The sequence below is a fragment of the Pristiophorus japonicus genome, chromosome 21 (assembly GCF_044704955.1).
Source record: "Pristiophorus japonicus isolate sPriJap1 chromosome 21, sPriJap1.hap1, whole genome shotgun sequence".
Classification (NCBI taxonomy): domain Eukaryota; kingdom Metazoa; phylum Chordata; class Chondrichthyes; family Pristiophoridae; genus Pristiophorus; species Pristiophorus japonicus.
In genome coordinates, this window is record NC_091997.1 from 61,498,428 (window position 1) to 61,519,593 (window position 21,166).

The 21,166-nt window shown below is 44.2% G+C and overlaps 1 protein-coding gene across 3 annotated transcripts in view; it reads right to left on the bottom strand.

Annotated features, from left to right (window-relative positions):
• The window catches only part of LOC139234017 (thrombospondin type-1 domain-containing protein 4-like), a 343,337-nt gene that overhangs the window by 82,003 nt on the left and 240,168 nt on the right, over positions 1-21,166 (bottom strand). For 2 of the 3 annotated variants that reach the window (XM_070864851.1, XM_070864852.1), the window contains 5 exons: positions 12,858-12,954; positions 9,763-9,960; positions 1,363-1,492; positions 1,052-1,256; positions 100-273 (listed from right to left, as the gene is read on the bottom strand). In XM_070864851.1, coding sequence (XP_070720952.1) covers positions 100-273; positions 1,052-1,256; positions 1,363-1,492; positions 9,763-9,960; positions 12,858-12,954 — 804 coding nt within the window. The remainder of the gene's footprint in view (positions 1-99; positions 274-1,051; positions 1,257-1,362; positions 1,493-9,762; positions 9,961-12,857; positions 12,955-21,166) is intronic. The other variant, XM_070864853.1, reaches the window with a different exon arrangement.

The following is a 21,166-nucleotide window of genomic DNA, read 5'->3' on the forward strand; positions in this document are numbered from 1 at the left end:
AGCAACCGAATTTTGACCCCATTATCTTGGAACAAAACGCTTACAAACCTTTAAATCGACTAGTTAACATTAATGCTAAAGACTAAGGATTCTATTTACCCGGTCACTCCATTCAGTGAAGAACCAGCTCTTTGCACATGGCCCCATGTCACAGTTTTCAATATCATTGGGCTGCAGTTTCATGTTGCACTCTTCATCATCCACGACATCACCCAAATTACTCACGCACTTCACATCTCTGTTTCTCTGGCCAACTCCACAAGGAACTGAACACTATTATTAGGGAAAATGAAGCATGGAGATATATTTAATTATCCTTTTACTGCATATGCATAGGTTAAATAGTAGGAATGTGAAGGGCATTCAGCAACAAGAGAGAATGCATTGAAATATTCTCATTCTCGGGCTGTCTTCGGTTACATCAGATACCTCCACCAACTCAATGTGAAAAATATTCTATGTCCGTTCAGATGGCCATGCAGTTACCCCATTCCCTGAAGGCTGGGTTGGTGACTTTCTCTCAAGTGTTGCAGCTTGCTGTTGGGGACATACGAAAGCCACAGTAACACTGCAACTCGCCGGTGAATTGTCCGCTCGCCAGTCATGGGGAAACATCTGTGTTTGCTTCGATATTCCCCCCAAGTGGAGAGCCACAATCCATAACTTGCCAAAGTCACTTTCATTCCGAGAAATATCCACAAGAACATCACTGAAACCAGTTCTCTTATAAAATCATAGAATATTACACCATAGAAAGAGGCCAATTTTCCACTGGCCTGCACTGGTTCTCTGAAAGAACTGTCTACTTGGTCTCATTCCCCTGCCCTTTACCCAATCCTATTTATATTTTTTATTTTTCAAAAATCCTCCACGTTCCTTTTTAAAGTTATTATGGATTCTGCTATTAACATTGTTTTCGATAGGGCATCACATATTCTAACAACCAATTCTTCCTAATCTCTCCCTTGGTTCTATTGGTGCTCTCCTGTACTGACTCACTGACAGTGAGACAACTGTAGTGCGTATTGCACAGTAATTAGCATATACTCACAGAACTCCATTCTGTCCGGATCTGCCACTCACTACAAATTTTCATCTGGCATGTGCTGGTAGTCCCAGGTTTCTCTAGGAATTGGCACCGATATGGTTGTACTGTTGTAGTATGGTTTGCATAGACCTGTCGGCATAGGATCTGTCTGTGCTGCATACCCAGTCCGCAAGTTTTACTGCACTCAGACCATTCTCCAATGTCCCAACTGGTAAAGGAAATGAAGGAATATTTATACTAAAACCATAAAGAATTCAGGACAGTCGGAATATAATAAAAATGTGAAAGAGAATACATTGAAATTTGTAACGTACAAGGCTGGACAGGGGTTAATATTGCAGGCCTCTTCCTCAGAACTGGGCTTTGTGCTGATATCGCACAGGTTGTCTGACACTTCCCCATGTGTGTTTCTATTTACACAGTGAAATACTGTGTAGTGTGAGCCTGAAACAGCCACAAACATCGTACATAAGTACCAAAAATACTATGTAATTAAACAAAATGTTCAGTGCATTAGATAAACCTACAGGCATATTTTTATATCTTTTAAATAGAGAGGTTCGACTAGTACAATAATGAGTTTTTAACCAAAGCAGCCACTGTAAAATTGGGTGCAAACTATACACAGGTGCGTCTATACACTTGATTTTAGGGTAAGGCTAATGTCAGGTTAACATGTATACACCAAAAATATTCAAATCCATTCTCCAGAAGGAATACGACACTGCATCGGTGAAGAATCTTTCTTCAAACTTAAATCTGTAAACCAGATGCGTTAAGCTCGTCGATATCTCATGTAGTCTGGCATTCGATCTTGGAATAAAAGACTGATGGGATAAATTGCCCCCCCTCTATAAGCTGCATTACCGCCGCTCGAAGGTGGGAATGGAGCGGAGAGACCTTCCCGACGGGGACAGATGAATGGGCCAACCAGTCCGAAATTGCCCCAGGAAGCGGCAGGAACAGGTTACCGCACCGCCTGTTTTCCCGCTGCGTTGGGCACGCGCCGACCCCTTTACCGACTGGCAGCGACCCCCGTGCAGAATTGCCCCGCGGAAGGGGCGCCGTCGCCGGTCGGTGCCGCTGACCGCTTTCCCCAGTGGGGAGCTGGCTGTGGCTGGGCAGCGCGTCCGCCCGTAAAGCGGAGGTCACGCTGCCTGACACTCCTTTTTTTCTTTGTCGGCCGACTGCCAGGTGGGGCCAACAATTATAGAAACATAGAAACATAGAAAATAGGTGCAGGAGTAGGCCATTCGGTCCTTCTAGCCTACACCGTCATTCAATGGGTTCATGGCTGAACATGCAACTTCAGGACCCCATTCCTGCTTTCTCGCCATACCCCTTGATCCCCCTAGTAGTAAGGACTTCATCTAACACCCTTTTGAATATATTTAGTGAATTGGCCTCAACAACTTTCTGTGGTAGAGAATTCCACAGGTTCACCACTCTCTGGGTGAAGAAGTTTCTCCTCATCTCAGTCCTAAATGGCTTACCCCTTATCCTTAGACTGTGTCCCCTGGTTCTGGACTTCCCCAACATTGGGAACATTCTTCCTGCATCTAACCTGTCTAACCCCGTCAGAATTTTAAACGTTTCTCCCAGGTCTCGTTGCACCTCCCCTTTTCCTAATCTGTCACCATTCAGATAATAGTCTGTCTCTCTGTTTTTACCACTAAAGTGGATAACCTCACATTTATCCACATTATACTTCATCTGCCATGCATTTGCCCACTCACCTAACCTATCCAAGTCACTCTGCAACCTTATAGCATCCTCCTCACATAGCTCACACTGCCACCTAACTTAGTGTCATCCGCAAATTTGGAGATACTACATTTAATTACCTTGTCTAAATCATTAATGTACAATGTAAACAGCTGGGGCCCCAGCACAGAACCTTGCGGTACCCCACTAGTCACTGCCTGCCATTCTGAAAAGTACCCATTTACTCCTACTCTTTGCTTCCTGTCTGACAACCAGTTCTCAATCCACGTCAGCACACTACCCCCAATCCCATGTGCTTTAACTTTGCACATTAATCTCTTGTGTGGGACCTTGTCGAAAGCCTTCTGAAAGTCCAAATATACCACATCAACTGGTTCTCCCTTGTCCACTTTACTGGAAACATCCTCAAAAAATTCCAGAAGATTTGTCAAGCATGATTTCCCTTTCACAAATCCATGCTGACTATTATGTCACCTTTTTCCAAATGCGCTGCTATGACATCCTTAATAATTGATTCCATCATTTTACCCACTACTGAGGTCAGGCTGACCGGTCTATAATTCCCTGTTTTCTTTCTCCCTCCTTTTTTAAAAAGTGGGGTTACATTGGCTACCCTCCACTCCATAGGAACTGATCCAGAGTCAATGGAATGTTGGAAAATGACTGTCAATGCATCCGCTATTTCCAAGGCCACCTCCTTAAGTACTCTGGGATGCAGTCCATCAGGTCCTGGGGATTTATCGGCCTTCAATTCCATCAATTTCCCCAACACAAATTCCTGACTAATAAAGATTTCCCTCAGTTCCTCCTCCTTACTAGACCCTCTGACCCCTTTTATATCCGGAAGGTTGTTTGTGTCCTCCTTAGTGAATACCGAACCAAAGTACTTGTTCAATTGGTCTGCCATTTCTTTGTTCCCCGTTATGACTTCCCCTGATTCTGACTGCAGGGGACCTACGTTTGTCTTTACTAACTTTTTTCTCTTTACATATCTATAGAAAGTTTTGCCCACGGTTCGGCCGGGCAGGCAACAGGCAGCCTGCCACCCCCTCCGTGGTGGCCCAGTGGACCTAACTAAAAACTTTGCAGAGTTCGCAGCGGCCCTCCCCTTTAACTGAAGGGGAGGGACGTTGTGACACGTCAGTGTGACACGGCATGTCCGCGTTGTGCTGACGTTATCAGCGACTCTGATGACTGATCAAGCAGCCGAACTGCTGCCCGCAGTGGCCACGACACACACACACAAAAACAAATGCTGAATTCGATTGGATCTCCGCCCCATTGATTGGGGTGGAGAAAAACTTAAAAGAAATGGTAAGTGCAGCCCATTTGGGGCAGAGGGCAATTTCGGACCCTGAAACTCCAACTAATGTCCCACACATTCCCGGCTCAGTCATGGCTCTGGGGCCATAGGGAAGCCTGTGTCTGCACACCTGGACAGATGGAGAGAAAAAGATCGGCTGGTCCATAAAGCCGGTCTCAAACAGTCACAACACAATTAAGCATCATGACCTCCAGTGGTCACTTTTCCCAGCAGCTATGTAATCGCCAAGGAAAGTCAAATAAACAGATTTTAAAAACCCTAGGTCAATTCAGAGAAAAAACATTGGGAAATTCCTGTCCGACCCCTAAGATGATCAGAATGAGTTCAGAAGATCACGATGTACATAGGTACGTGTTTGACTAACCTGATTTAATTACCTCCTCAAAAAATTCAGAGGGTCGATGAGGGTACTGCATATGATGTAGTGTATATGGACTTTAGCAAGGCTTTTGATAAGGTCCCACATGATAGACTGGTCATGAAGGTTAAAGCCCATGGGATACAGGGCAAAGTGGCAAGTTGGATCCAAAATTGGTTTGGAGGTAGGAAGCAAAGGGTAATGGTTGATGGATGTTTTTGTGACTGGAAGGATGTTTCCAGTGGGGTTCCGCAGGGCTCAGTACTGGGTCCCTTGCTTTTTGTGGTACATATTAATGATTTTTTGAATATAGGGAGTATGATTAAGAAGTTTGCAGATGACACTAAAATTGGCTGTATGGTTGATAATGAAGAAGAAAGTCATGGGCTGCAGGAGGACATCAATCTACTGGTCAGGTGGGCAGAGCAGTGGCAAATGGAATTTAATTCAGAGAAGTGTGAGGTGATGCACTTTGAGAAGGCTAATAAGGAAAGGGTATGCAGATTAAGCGGTAGGCAACTTAATAGTGTAGATGAACAAAGGGATCTTGGAGTGCTTGTCCACAGATCCCTGAAAGTTGCAGGCCAGGTGGATAAGGTGGTTAAGAAGGCATACAGAATGCTTGCCTTTATTGGCCGAGGCATAGAATATAAGAGCAGGGAGGTTATGCTTAAATTGTATAATAATTTGGTTAGGCCACAGCTGGAGTACTGCGTGCAGTTCTGATCGTCATATTATAGGAAGGACGTGATTGCACTAGAGAGGGTGCAGAGGAGATTTACTAGGATGCTGCCTGGAATGGAGAATCTTAGTTATGAGGACAGATTGGATAGGCTGAGTTTGTTCTCATTGGAACAGAGAAGGTTGAGAGGAGACCTCTTTGAGGTGTTCAAAATATTGAGGGGCCTGGACATAGTGGATAATAAGGGTCTACTTACATTGGTGATGGGGTCTATTTGCGAGGGGGCATAGTTTTAAGGTGGTTGGTGGAAGGTTTAGAGGGGATTTGAGGGGGGGGGGGGGGCTTCTTTACACAGAGGGTTTTGGGGATCTAGAACTCGCTGCCTGGAAGAGTGGTGGATGCAGAAACGCTCAGCACTTTTAAGAGATGGTTGGATGGGCACTTAAAGTGCCGTAACCTGCAGGGTTACGGACCTAGAGCTGGTAATTGGGATTAGACTGGATGACCTTTTGTTGGACAGCGCAGATATAATGGTAAGTACTGCAGGGAATAGAATACGGCCAGGGTGATCTCCTGGACTAGTGTCGATCGCTTGGATGGGTCGGAGAGGAACTTTCCCAGATTTCTTCTCCCTAAATTGGCCTGGGTTTTTATCTGGTTTTTGCCTCTCCCAGGAGATCACATGGCTCCGGTTGGGGTGGAGTGTAGAATGTTTCAGTGTAAGGGGTGTCGCAGTTGTGGTGAGGCGGACTGGTTGGGCTGGATGCTCTTTGCCTTTCCGTCATTGTTCATAGGTTTATATGTAACTTTTAGGGCTACTGACCAAGGGCCGTGCGGCTCTTTGTCGGCCGGCGCGGACACGATGGGCCGGAATGGCCTCCTTCTGCGCTGTAAATTTCTATGTTTCTATACCTAGCATCTCACCCCTAGTGTATGCAGTGATATATTAGTCACAACAAGGAACTCAGCTAGCTTTTGGTCATCTGCCCTAATTTCTCCTTGTGGCTTGGTGTCAAATGTTGTTTTATTATGCTCCTGTGAAGCCCCTCGGGACGTTTTACTATGTTAAAGGCTCTATATAAATACAAGTCTTTGTTGTTGATGGGTCTTAGCCCTTTTTTAGTGTCCAGTAATTTCTTGGTGATCTTCTTCTTCTTAGGCAGCCCCTTGGAGTTGAGGATGACTTGCTTCTGCACTAATGCGAGTTCTCAGGTGACTGATGAGCCCAATGCGGGGCCTACAGTCCCTGTCACAGGTGGGGAAACGGTGGTTGAAGGGACGGGTGGCTGGCGCTCCTTCCGCTGTTTGCGCTTGGCTTCCACGTTGTCCAAGGCCTCGTCATGGATTTTGATCATCGAGAGGCAGTATTGTGTGGCGGGGGCAGGTTGGGAGAGGATGTTAATAAAGGATGAGATCAGTGCGTTAGTGAGAAACGATATTGGTTCAGAAGATCAAGATGTTGAATCAGTTTGGGTGGAGATAAGGAATAATAAGGGGAAAAAGTCACTGGTGGGCGTAGTCTATAGGCCCCCTAACAGTACTACACTGTTGGACGGAGTATAAATCAAGAAATAATGGAGGCTTGTAAAAAAGAAACAGGAATAAGCATGAGCGATTTTAACCTTCATATTGATTGGACAAAGCAAATTGGCCAGGTTGGCGTTGAGGAAGAGTTCATAGAGTGTATCCGGGATAGTTTCCTTGAATGGTACGTTGTGGAACCAATCAGGAGCAGGCTATCTTCGATCTGTTGATGAGACAGGATTAATAAACGATCTCCAAGTAAAGGATCATCTCGGAATAACATGGTTTAATTTCAAATTCAGTTAGAGGGTGAGAAAGTTGGTTCTCAAACCAGTGTCCTAAGCTTAAATACAAGAGACTACAAACGTATGAAGGCAGAGTTGGCTAAAGTGGACTGGGAAAATAGATTAAAGTGTGGGACGGTTGATGAGCAGTGGCAGACATTCAAGGAGATATTTCATAACTCTCAACAAAAATATATCCCAATGGGAAGGAAAGGCTGTAAGAGAAGGGATAACCATCCACGGCTAACTAAGGAAATAAGGGAGGGTATCAAATTGAAAACAAGGGCATACAATGTGGCCAAGTCTAGTGGGAGGCCTGGGGATTGAGAAACTTTTAAAAACCAGCAAAAAACGACTAAAAAAATGATAGAGAGGGAAGATAGATTATGAAAGTAAACTAGCATGAAATATAAAAACAGATAGTAAGAGTTTCTACAGGTACATAAAAAGGAAAAGAGTGGCTAAAGTAAATGTTGGTCCCTTAGAGGATGAAACTGGGGAACTAATAATGGAGAACAGGGAAATGGCAGAGACATTGAACAAATATTTTGTATCGGTCTTCACAGTAGAAGACACTAAAAACATCTCATAGTGGATAATCAAAGGACTTTTGGGAGGGAAGAACTTAATACAATCACTATCACTAAAGTAGTAGTACTCAGTAAAATATTGGGATTAAAAGTGGACAAGTCCCCTGGACCTGATGGCTTACATCCTAGGGTCTTAAAGAACTGGCTGCAGAGATAGTGGATGCATTGGTTGTAATCTACCAAAATTCCCTGGATTCTGGGGAGGTCCCAGCGGATTGGAAAAGCGCAAATGTAACGCCCCTATTTAATAAAGCAGGAAACTATAGACCGGTTAGCCTAACATCTGTCGTTGGGAAAATGCTGGAGTCCATTATTAAGGAAGTAGTAGTGGGACATTTGGAAAAGCATAATTCAATCAAGCAGTCAGAATGGTTTTATGAAAGGGAAATCATGTTTGACAAATTTGCTGGAGTTCTTTGAGGATGTAACGAGCAGGGTGGATAAGGGGGAACCAGTGGATGTGGTGTATTTGGATTTCCAGAAGGCATTCTATAAGGTGCGACATAAAAAGGTCCTGCACAAGATAAAAGTTCACGGGATTGGGGGTAATATATTAGCATGGATAGAGGATTGGCTAACTAACAGAAAAGAGAGTCGAGATAAATGGGTCACTTTTCAGTTAGCAATAACTAATGGGGTGCTGCACGGATCGGTGCTGGGGCCTCAACTATTTACAATCTATATTAATGACTTGGATGCAGGGACCAAGTGTAAGGTAGTCAAGTTTGCTGATGATACAAAGATGGTGGGAAAGCAAATTGTGAGGAGGACACAAGAACTCTACAGAGGAATATGGCCAGGCTAAGTGAGTGGGCAAACATTTGGCAGATGGAGTAGAATGTGGGAAAATGTGAGGTTATCTACTTTGGCAGAAAAACTAGAAAAGCAAATTATAATTTAAATGGAGAAAAATTGCAAAGTGCTGCAGTACAGAGGGACTTGGGGGTTCTTGTGTATGAAACACAAAAAGTTAGTATGTAGGTACAGCAAGTGATCAGGAAGGCAAATGGAATGTTGGCCTTTAATGCAAGGGGGATAGAGTATACAAGCAGAGAAGTCCTGCTACAATTGTACAGGGTATTGGTGAGACCACACCTGGAGTACTGTGCGCAGTTTTGGCTCCATATTTACGGAAGGATATACCTGCATTGGAGGCTGTTCAGAGAAGGTTCACTTGGTTGATTCTGGAGATGAGGGGGTTGACATATGAAGACAGGTTGAGTAGGTTGGGTCTATACTCATTGGAGTTCAGAAGAATGAGAGGTGATTTTATCGAAAGATGTAAGATAATGAGGAGGCTCGACAAGGTGGATGCAGAGAGGATATTTCCACTCATAGGGGAAACTAAAACTAGGGGACATAGTCTCAGAATAAGGGGCCGCCCATTTAAAACTGAGATGAGGAGGAATTGCTTCTCTTTGAGAGTTGTAAATCTGTGGAATTCTCTCCCCAGAGAGCTGTGGAGGCTGGGTCATTGAATATATTTAAGGCGGAGATAGACAGATTTTTGAGTAATAAGGGAATAAATGGTTATGGGAGCGGACAGAGAAGTGGAGCTGAGTCCATGATCAGATCTGCCATGATCTTATTAAATGGTGGAGCAGACTCGAGGGGCCAAATGGCCTACTCCTGCTCCTGTTCCTTATGTTCTTATGTAGAGAATCTTTGTCTTACGGATGTTTAGTGTAAGGCCCATACTCTTGTATGCTTCGGTGAAGGTATTGATGATGGTTTGGAGTTCAACCACTGAGGATCACTGCGGGGAAAGGTGGTGTCTAAGGATGGAGCATTTGTATCTACAGCAGACATAAACATTGAAATAATATACAAATGAAATGAACGATAAACTATGCTCTCCACCTCATTTCCTGCCTTAATATCAGGCGGATAACAAAATGACCGAGGGTCCACATAGGTAGATGCAATCTTTTTCTAAAGATCCAGCATAGGTATTTTGTTGTTTGGGTCCTCTTGGCTGTTGTTCTTGGATAGCAGCCAAAAGACTCCACAGCAAACAGCTTGACTTGGTACACAGATATTTGGATGGTGAAAGAAATATTGACCTTTGTTTACAGATATGGAATGGTGTTAGCCTGTTACTAAAGAAAAACAAGCTGTCAATCTGCCCTTTGGCTTTTATCTCTTACTGCAATCTTCTGTTCTCCCAGATCCTGTCCGGGGAGACAAATTGCAAATATCACACGCATTTGTAACCAGCAACACTTACCTCTGCCACAAGTAGCTGTACATTCTGTCATCCCAACCTGTTTCCAGTTGTATTCCCGGAAACGCGGTGCTACCTGATTGTCTGGCTCATGTGACGGGAATCTTTCAGGATGCCGAGTCTGGAAATTTGTATTCTCATAACCTAAATTTACTGCAGAGGAGTCTTCTGTGACATCCAATTGACCATTGAGTGGATCTCCTAGAAGGAAAAAGCAAAATGAAGAATTCACCAGCACTCACCAGGAGGTATGGAAAAACGATTTACTAAATTATGTGAATTTCAGTTAGAAATGTATTTAATAAATCAGTGCTCTACAAAGATTTCTAACATATATTGTTCGGATACCAAGGAGCTAGTACAACTATCAGCAGGTACATGGAATCACATGGAATTTTACAGGACAGAAACAGGACATTCGGCTAAAACAGGTCTGTGCTGGTGTTTGTGCTCAACACCAGCCTCTTCCCACCCCACTACATCGAACCCCATCAGCATGTCCTTCTCCTTTCTCCTTGTGTTTATCCAGCTTCCCCTTAAATCCATCGCTGCTATTCACCTCAGCTGCTCCTTGTGGCAGCGAGTTCCACATTCTCAGCACTTTGAGTAAAGAAGTTTCTCCTGAATTCCTGATTGCATTTCTGAGCGACTATCTTATATTTATGACCCCTAGTTTTGGACTCTCCCACCATTGGATACACCTTCTCTACAATTACCCTATCAGGAGCCCCAGCCTATTCAGTCTTTCCTGATAGTCGTACCCTCTTAGTTTGGTATCATCCTTGTAAATAAATAGAGATAGGGCCACTAAGGGATGCATTCAATAAACTCACAGGTAATGACAGCAAAATGGCAGAATTATTCAGTAATTACTTTGCCTCGGTCTTTACCAGGGAGACTAACATGGTGGACATAACATTAGTAGAAGAGATCAAAAAAGATATAAAGACATTTAAGATAGAAAGGAGGGAGATAATTGACAAACTAATCAAACTTAAATAAAGCCCCTGGTCCAGATGGATTGCATCATGCATATTAAAATAAGTTCGAGACGGCAGAGGAACCATTACATAATATAAAAATTCATTAGAAAATGTAATATGTCAGAGGACTGGCGGACAGCTAATGTGATTCCAATATACAAAAAGGGAAATAGAGCAAGTCCAGGGAACTGTAGACCATTTAGCTTAACCTTGGTGGTAGGAAAGATAGTGAAAGCCTTACTCCAAGATGTAATAGAAAACTATCTAGAGACTGAAACTATAATAAAGTGTAGTTAGCACGGATTCCAAAAGGGAAGGTAATTTTTGGCCAACCTTATTGAATTCTATGAAGAAGTAACAGAAAGGGTGGGTGAGGGTAATACAGGATGTGATTCATTTGGATTTATAAAAAGCCTTTGATAAAGGATCGCATCTTAGGCTCATGACTAAGGTCAGAATATGTGTAGTGACAGGACAGGGAGGAGAATTTTTTGAGAGCTGGCTACAAAACAGAAAACACAGAGTCGGGCCACGATTTCACCGACCAAGACGGGCCCAGTGTGGACAAGGTAGGTGGCGGACCACGCTCCCGGCACTATCCCGCTCTGTGAAAATAATTTTCCGTTGAAGGGGCTTGTTAAGCCTGCCCTGCGAGGTTCCTGGCCAATTAAAAAGAAACGGGTCTGATGACATCATTTGATGACACGTCAGCAGCCGGTTATGGGACCATGTCTACATTCATTTTGACAGTTGTGTTGTCAGTGTTCTACAGCATTGAGGTTCTGCAACCACTGAAGCTCTGCACAAAGGTACAGGCTCTCCCATGACTCCCTCCATATGCTTATGAGTTGCAGAATTAAAAATTATAATGAAGTTCTGCCATTAAATTCAGCAGGACATCGCGTCCCCGGCCTTGCCGGGTGCTATCGGCCTCTCCCGTACCCTCCCAGCTTCACTGTAAATATCAGGACCAGCATATTAGGAAAGATATATTCACCTTGATGGGATTACCAGAATGATCAAGGGTTATGGGGACAGATTTTCTGGTTGCGCTGCCATGTTTCCTAGCATCTGCATCTGATGCTTCCATTGATTCTCCAGTCCATTTAAAATCTTACCATTTATTATACAATTCCTTTCCCTACTAACTAACTCAACACAATCAAACCTGGGACATTAAGAGCATAATTTTAACACCCCCAAGATTGGCGGGAGGGGGTGAATAAATTTGAAAAAATGGGAAACCCACCCAACCACAACCTGCTGCGAACACGCTGACTTCCTTTTTAACAGGTTTGGGGTTGGGCAACTAACTGTCTGGGGAGGTAGGTCGGTAATTATAATATTTAAATGAGGCTGCATGCCTCGGATTATATCATCAATTTGAATTTAACGGCAGCATGCCAGGTTTCCCAGGGCTCGGGAAACCTGACATAAAGGGAGGCGAGAGCTGGTGGATCTAACAAGTAACTGATCTTCTCTCTGGTCCTCGGGCAAATCTGCCACAATCTCTCACTTCCATGTGGCCCCGCCTCCTGCCATCTCTCTTCCCACTTCGGGGTTCAAGCCCACCCACACTGACTCCCCAATCTTCTCAAGTGGTCCATGCCTGCTGCCTACAGCAGCCTTTCCCCCCCATCAATCTGGGTGGAAAACGGAGCAAAACAATTGTTAATTTCGGCAGGACCTCACATTCCTTGTGTTTCTGGGTTTACCAGCCGCTGGCAGACACTCCCGCTCCCTCCCCGTAAATTTTGGGGCCAATCTAAATAATAGATTCATGAAACATTTAAATGAATGTCCCCCTCAAGTTCATACAATAAACATTTGAAAAAATTACGTGTAAAAGATCCCACAGCACTATTCAAAGAGCAGTGGAGTTTTCCTGATGTCCTGGCCATCCCTCAACCAACATCAACAGAACCTATGCATTGTTTACTTATATCATTACCGTTTGTGGGATCTTGCTGTGTGTAAATTGGCTGCTGCATTTGCCTACATTACAACAGTGACTACACTTCAAAAGTAATCCATTAGCGGTGTATAGTGTTTCGGGATAACCTTTGGACACAACAGGCACTATATAAATGCAAGGTCTTTTTTTTTAAATCTTACCTGGTCTGATGCTGGGAGGTAACTGATGACTGACAACATTCGCTTTGGGAAGAATATACTCATATTGAATGCCAGGATTCAACTGCTGGTAGATCATCTGAAAAATAATGACGACAGCATGAGGTCCCACAGGTCTGCTGTAAGCTGCATCCCAACCTCACACAACATGAAATACTGCATTGAATCTGTGAATCAGCTGTGACTGGAATGAGCGATGCCACAGATTCCCAATATACTTAGTAGCTGCCTTACTGCCAATGGCTTACTTATTTATGCTTCACACCGCACTAGATCAATACTGTAGCATAGATTTTCATCTTAGTTGGTAACATTGCTAGAATTGTGATGGGCTGGGACTTTATCCTGTCTGATTCACCCAGCAAATCTTCCAGTCAGCCTAATTAGAATATTCTGGACAGGCTCTGAGGGGTCGAAATTCGGTACCGCCATTTTTGAGGTGGTGTCAGTGCCTGAGTGCTGATATTACCGCCAGGCATTAGGTGCAGGCTCTAACTGGCGCCCGAAGGTGAGAGAGCAGCGCTAAAACGTGGCACTGCACAATCATCGTCAGGCAGGAGCTCAGGAAGCCGACTGAATTCACATAAGAACATAACTAGGAACAGGAGGAGGCCATCTAGCCCCTCGAGCCTGCTCCGCCATTCAACAAGATCACAGCTGATCATCGGGTGGCTGCTGCCATGCTAGCCGGAAAACAGGAAGAAAAAAACATCTCCGACCCACACCAAACTTCCCCACTGATAGAACTAATGAAAAAAATGAATAAATAAATAAACAAAAAAACTTACCTTGCTCTCTGGCCGATTCCGCCCAAGTTCTGCTGTTTAACTACCACTTTTTTCAGGCGGTACGTCAGCCGTACAAACTAAATATCGCAATAGAGGCGTCAAGCAGGAGTTGCACGCATACTGACGTCATGATTTCCATGGCATTAGCTGGCAGGATATAACGTTTTAACGACCTTCAAAAATGACCACCGAATTTTGCGTCAGGCGTGAATAGCACCCAACCGCCTAACTTTCAGTTAACACCCAACACCGGCGTTAGCAGCAGGCGTTAGCGTCCGAATTTCGATCCCTGCGGATTTTCTTTGCTTCTAATGGAGAACTTGACCATTTGTGGCAAGGAATAGTGTACTGTTGTAGGAGTTAAATACTTGTATCAGCCTGAAGGACTACGCATCATTACTAAATACTTTCGGCTGGATTTTCCGGGGGTGGGGGTGAGCAGGCGCGAGTGGTGGCAGGTCGGGTGGGAAAGTGGGAAAGCCAGGCACCTTTACCAAATGTCGGGTCTGTCAGTGCTGAGCAGAGCCAACACGGAGCGGCAAGTGAGGCAATTAAAATCATTTGTGGCTTGTTTACAGCCACTTAGCAATAGTTTTTTCCCAGCTGTTTGGATGTGACAGGTAGCCCACCGGTTTCCCGCTGCACCTAGACCTTGTCTGTGAAGCTGAGGCGGGAGATCAGTGGCCATTGGATCAGCTGATGAGTTGACAGCTTCAAATGTCAAGTCAAAGCTTCCAGCTGATTGAGAAATGTTCCCTTAACCACTAGCTTCTCTAAACTGCATTTCCCCAACAGATTCAGAATGCTGCAAGACTTTACACAAGTCTCCATCCAACCTGACCTCATTACCTCCCCGACCATTGACAGATCGCTTCGGTCACCTCTACTTCACCTGCCATCTATTCCATCAGCATGGATGCTCTTGAAACTCTCTTACCTTGGTCCTCAGAATCCCACCACGATCAGCCCCAACACCAGCATCACCAACAACACCAACTTTCTCCACAATCAACTGATGCTGCACAGGGCATCAGCACCTGACCAGGAATGGCCATAAGCATATGGAGGGAGACATGGGAGAGGCTGGGTGTAACTCTGCATCTCCATTCAGTGCTGGTCAGTGTTGTAAAGCACCGACAGCACAAATGTCAAAAGAAAGTTGGTCCCTTTAAGGAAACCGGCTGATGGCGTGTCATCAAATGATGTCATCAGACCCACTTCCTCTAATTGGCCGGGAAATGCGCTGGACGGGCTTAACAAGCCCAATCAAGGGAATTTCATTGTAGAGGCTGGGATGGAGACAGCAGCGAGGTCGAGACCGCTACAGACCCACTGAAGTTCGTAAAATCCAGCCCTTTGTGTGGAAGCTGAAATAAAAATCTTCACAGACTGTTCAGAGATTTGCTGCAGGGCAGTCTTCTGAGGTCTAGTGGGAGGAAGTGGCAAGATGGTAGAGGTTGAAATTCTGCCCCCAGTACAATGCTGAGATGGGCACTTTGCAAGGTGCAATTTGTGCCACCAGTGCACAGAGGGGATCTCCTTGTTTTCTGAGATCTCTTCATAATGTTTGCCAGCTGTGGTTCCAGTGCTGAGAGCAAAGGCATTTGTGACAGGATTTTCTATATAGAACTTTAAAAATGCAGATGCATCTTAAAGCTATGCCTGCATATCCTGTTCTGGGCAAAATACTTCCTTTGATGTGGTGTTGCTGCCAATCTTCAGAAAATGAGCAAGGTGTCCAATAATTCGCAGAGGTGAAGCAGAACAGTTCCTTTCAGTTAAAGAGCTCTGGAAGCGATGTTAAGAGATCCTTGCAAGGAAACATTTTCAGCAAGTGGCAGGCAGGGCAGCGTTGGACGAGGCCGCTGTGCAGGTTAGTGCAGTAACAAAGGGTGCTGTAGCCTCCTGGTTCAAGCACCATGCTAGCATAGGAACAGAAACATTCAGCCCCACAAGCCTTTTCTGCAATTCCATTAGATCATGACTGATCTGTACCTCAACTCCATTTGCTCCTTGACACCCCTTCCTATTAAAAATCTATCCGCCTTGAACAGTCAATGTTAGAAAGTGGAGTTGATGATGTTGCATGAATAGGATCCATGTGAGCCAATATGCACAGAGAAGTGCATCTTTATGGCGGGAAAGAAGAAGATACTGTTCATGCAGGACCCTGTCTGACATTTGGGATGCTCTCACACACACCAAGGCCTTCTCTCTGATACACATAGGTGTTTTGTTCTCTCCCTCACATGCAGTTGGGTTTGTTATTTTACACACATTTGGACACTTTGGGTGAGAAATTCAGGGCGTTTGCAAGGGGGTGCTTGTTATATCTTCAGTACAACTCACAAACACACACAGCTTTAAGATTGCTGCGAACATCAGGAACTCTAGTCAGCTGACCTGTTCCCTCTTTATTGTTGCAAACAGCACTGGCTGCAGTGCCACAGTAGTCCACAGGTGGAGCTATATATATTACACTTCTCCCTCCTTAATGAAGAAGTAATTATAACAATCAGCATACATAACTTGTATGGTTATACATAACAAAAGATATGGACTTATTTTGCCATATTTACAAATTAAGCTTAACCACTTGTTTTCTGTTTCGAAGAGGATACCTTCACTCTCGAACAGAATCTTCCAAACATGGTATCGAACTTAGACTCATTCGAGGCTGATCCTGAGGAAAGTTTTCTTCTAAGGGATGCCCTTGATTTCCATTTGAAAGCTCTCTAACTTCAGACTGTGTGTCTGCCTGACTCGGACTCGGACTTAAATTCTGACTTTCTCTTGGATTTGTTTCCAGTACATTAGAGGAAGGATATGCTACTGATACTTTACTTGTATCAAAACTAGCTGATGAGTCAGAAATAATTGAATCATTCCCACCTTCAACTACTTCCACGTCTGTAGGTAAAGTATGATCAATGTGACCCTAACCTGTCCATGATCAAACATCTTGACCAAATATGTGCGAGGACCACATATTTTCACCACTCTTCCTAGTAACCACTTTAACCATTTATGGTGATGGTTCTTCACTCTCACCTTCTGATTTAATTTCACACTTCTCTCTTTTACTCTACCTCGATCATGATTCTCTGTCTGTCTTAATCGTGTCTCTTCTACGGACTGTGCCAAGTTTGGTTTTAACAACGAGAACCTGGTTCGTGGCTGTCATTTGGAAAACAACTCTGCTGGTGTTCTACCAGTAGTTGTATGAGGAGTATTACGATACGTAATTATAAAATTAGCCAATTTGTGGTCCAATGATAACTGTCGTTTCTTTGGATTTGGATCCAACATCTGTTTTATGAGGGCACGTTTTACAATTTGTACTGTGCGCTCTGCTGCACCATTTGAAGCAGGGTTGTACAGTGGAACCTTGGTATGTTTCACACCATTTTTGCTCATGAACTGTACAAATTACTCTGAACAAAATTGTGGTCCACTATCAGAAACAATTTCTTCTGGGAGGCCAAATGAAGAAAATAATCTTTGCAAAATGTCTAATGTTTTACTTGTTGTTACTTTCCACATTGGAAACATCTTGACCCACTTCGAATGGCTATCAATCACAATGAACAATTGTTGTCCTTCTAGCTCAGCAAAATCGCTATTTACCTTTGCCACATCCTGGGAGGCCATTTCCATGGCTGTAATGGTACTGATTGTAGTTGCTTGCTTACCGATTGACATGTCGTACACTGACTGACGATGTACTCCATATCTTTATCTAGACATGGCCACCATAAGTAACTGCGTGCAAAACTCTTGGTCAAGCATATTCCCAGGTGCTGGTCATGGAGGTCTCCGACTAATTTGGACCTGAATTTATTTGGTATAACCACTCTTGCACCCCACATGATACAATCTTTATCGACTGATCATTCATAGGAATGAATTAAGAATGGATGAATATCTTTGTCTGTTACCTGATTTGCCAGCCATTTGCAATATAATCATACACCTTTGTCATCACTGGGTCACATTTGGTTGCTCTACCAATCTCTTCAGCTGTGACTGGCAATTTATCAATGTATGAAAAATAAAACACTTCTTTCCTATTGGGTGTAACTTGTGATGGGGAAGGCAATCTAGACATAGCATCAGCATTACTGCAGTCAGCTTATCGTCTGTATTCAATATCGTGTATATGCTGACAAAATCAAGCCCATTTCTGCATTCAGGCTGAAGCTAATGTTGGAACTGGGGACTTTGGATGGAGGATTGCTGTCAGGGGCTTATGGTCCGTAACGATGTTAAACTTATGACCATACAAGTATTTGTGGAACTTCTTGACCCCAAAAATTAATGCCAAAGCTTCCTTTTCGATTTGCGCATAATTACGCTCACTGGCACTGAGTGCATGAAGCAAAAACAATTGGTCTCTCCTCCCCACTACGTAATATATGAGATATCACTGCCCCAACTCCATACAGAGAGACATCACATGCTAGCTTGATCTCCTTAGATACGTCATAGTAAACTAACATAGTGCTCTCTACCAATTTGCTTTTACACTCCTTGAATGCTGTATCGCATTCCTCCAACCACTTCCAATGGGCCAGTTTTTTCAATAGTTCATTCAATGGATGTAATACTGTAGCCAAATTTGGTAGGAACTTCCCATACTAGTTCAAAAGATCCAAAAATGATTGCAGTTCAGTGACATTCTTGGGAGTGGGTGCATTTCTAATTGCATCCAGCTTTCCCTTGGTTGGATGTAAACCATCTTTGTCTACTCTGTACCCCAAGTACTCCACTGAGTTTTGAAATAACTCACATTTGCGAGCAGACACTCGGACTCTGTGCTCCTCTAGCCGCATGAGAATTTCATTCAATATGTTATTATGAATTTGCCTATTTGGTGCTGAAATTAGTATGTCATCTAAATAACATACAACCCCTTCAATATCTTGCAAAATCTGGTTCTTCACCCCTTGGAATATGGCAGGGGCGGAAGACGCTCCAAACGGTAGCCTATTAAATTGATATAGGCCTAGGTGAGTATTTATAGTCAATCATGACTTGGACTCCTCATCTAGTTCAAGCTGTAAGTAGGCATTCGTAAGATCCAACTTTAAGAAGATCTGACCACCTGTCAGCATTGTGAACAAATCTTCTACATTTGGCAATGTATTGGGGACATTACCCTCTAAAACCTGGTTTATGGTTACTTTATAATCACCATACAATCTTACCTTACCATCGGACTTAGGCACAACAATGGGTGTAGCCTAATCACATAGATCTATCTTAAAAATAATGTTCTCAGTCTCTAGTCTTTTGAGTTCTTGCTCAACTTTCTCCTCGAGTGCATATGGTATGGAACGTGGCTTGTAGTAAACCGATCTAGCATCCTTCTGTACCCTGACACTCGCCTTGAAGCCTTGGATCGGACTGTCTGTTTCGCAGAACACCTTCGGATAATTCTTGATAATTCAAGATTCCTGAGTAGCCTCGCAGCTCTATCTTGGATTTCTCCAGTGGGAAATCACGCAATTTGTCGAGGTATAGCGATTCCGGTACTACACTCACCGGTGCACCAATGTTGATTTCCCAGGAATCTTGGTTCCTGCAACATCTACGTGGATGATGATACTTTTCGAATCGCTGTTAGTTAACCTCGTGTTCCTGTGTAGCTCTAAAACCGCCTCGTACTGTTGTTTTTCTTCCATGCTATGTAGTCTCTGGGGATTTCTACTTATAGCTTTGAAAGTTGGTTTACTCTTCAGTCGTCATGCCTTCGCAAGATGCCCAGTTTTCCTGCAGAAGAAACACTCTGCCTTCACATATGGACAACTTTGAGCAATGTGTTGTCCCAGGCACCGATAGCAGGACCATTGCCAGTTTCTGAGACCTTGGGGCCCAACCGCCTTTTACTTTGAACCTGCAGGTGATTCACCTCAGTTATCTGACGACTGGAAATAGTATGAAATTCTCAGGTATATTGGTCGGCCATGTTCATTGACATAGCTGTCTGACAAGCTAAATCAAAAGTCAAGTGAGGAGTTGTCAATAACTTTCTTCTGGTTGCATCATTTTTTCACAAACAAAGCGGTCACGCAATGCTCGGTCCTGAAAGTTTCCGAAATTATAGTGAATAGATAGCTTTTTTAATGCTACAATGTACTCACTGATATTTTCTTCGGTTAACATATTCCGAAACAATAACTTTCAGCAATTTCCAAGGGCTCAGGATTGGAGTGCTGTTCTAACTCAGTTAGAAATCTGCTTAAGAGTTGTGCCCTTTGGCTTGACAGGCACAAGCAAAATTTTCAGGGTTTCATACACTTCGGGCCCTGCTTCGGTTAAGAAAATAGCCCATTGTCTTTCTAACACCATCCGGTTATGGTTTTCATCATTGGGGACTTCGATATTATTTGTGGTGAAAAACATTTCTAGCCACTCCACATACGCTCCGAAACTTTCACAGTCGCGTTGAAACTCCCCCAAATGCCCTATTATTCCCTTAGGTGCGGCCATCTGGAATCTATAAGTTCAAAAAAGTGTGCTTGTAATTTACCTTGGATTTGTAGCGGTGAATTAAAATAGAGAAGCTCTCAAAGTCTCTCTGTCGGTTGGCTGAATCATCCACCAACAAAAATTGCAGCTTTGTTTTCCGATTATCCCATCCTCATCGCCATTTGTTACATCTTCAGTACAACTCACAAACACACACACAGCTTTAAGATGGCTTCTAACATCAGGAACTCTAGTCAGGTGACCTGTTCTCTCTCTATTGTTGTAAACAGCACTGGCTGCAGTGCCACAGTAGTCCACAGGTGGAGCTATAATATATATATATATATATATATATTACAGTGCTAACGGGGCGCAAACAACTTTCCGCCCAGGCACGCGTTGCTAACAACGCCCTCAAAATTCCGTTTAGCGGCAGCAGTAATCGGTAGCACCCCGCTCCACCGGCAATAACGACATCACCACAGTGCGCAGCGGCCCATTTTCGCCCCGGAGCAAAAATTCTGTAGCACCCCCTGAAGCTGCAACAGGCGATACCCTGCGACAGCTTCAAGGGGCGCGTATCGGGCTGCAGGCCGCTCGCGAGGCAAAAATGAACGGGAAAATGCCAAGTTCAAAATTTTAAAAAGGCCAACTTACCGGTCACGGCCTTCCTCCTGTTTGATCGCGGGGGCCATGCCGTGCCGCGGTCTTGTCGCCCATCACTCTGCTTGTGTGCCGAGCTGCTACCACGGAGTGGTGATCCAGGGATGGCCCCATTTCCCACAGGCAGAGTCGACAGACTGGCCCTCACCTTTAATGTCTACATGGCAGCACTGCGCCCTTTGCCAAGGCCTTCTGCCCGCGCCCCAGAGCACATGGAACGCAATATTTTGTGCTGCACTCTCTCTCGGGGCGACAAGCCGAATGTAGGTCGTGGGACGGGACCTCCGCGCCTGGTGCAGGAACTCCCGCCTCGAGGTTATTGCCGCCCCCAAATGGGGAGGTACACAATTTCGGCTCCTTTCTTTCTCT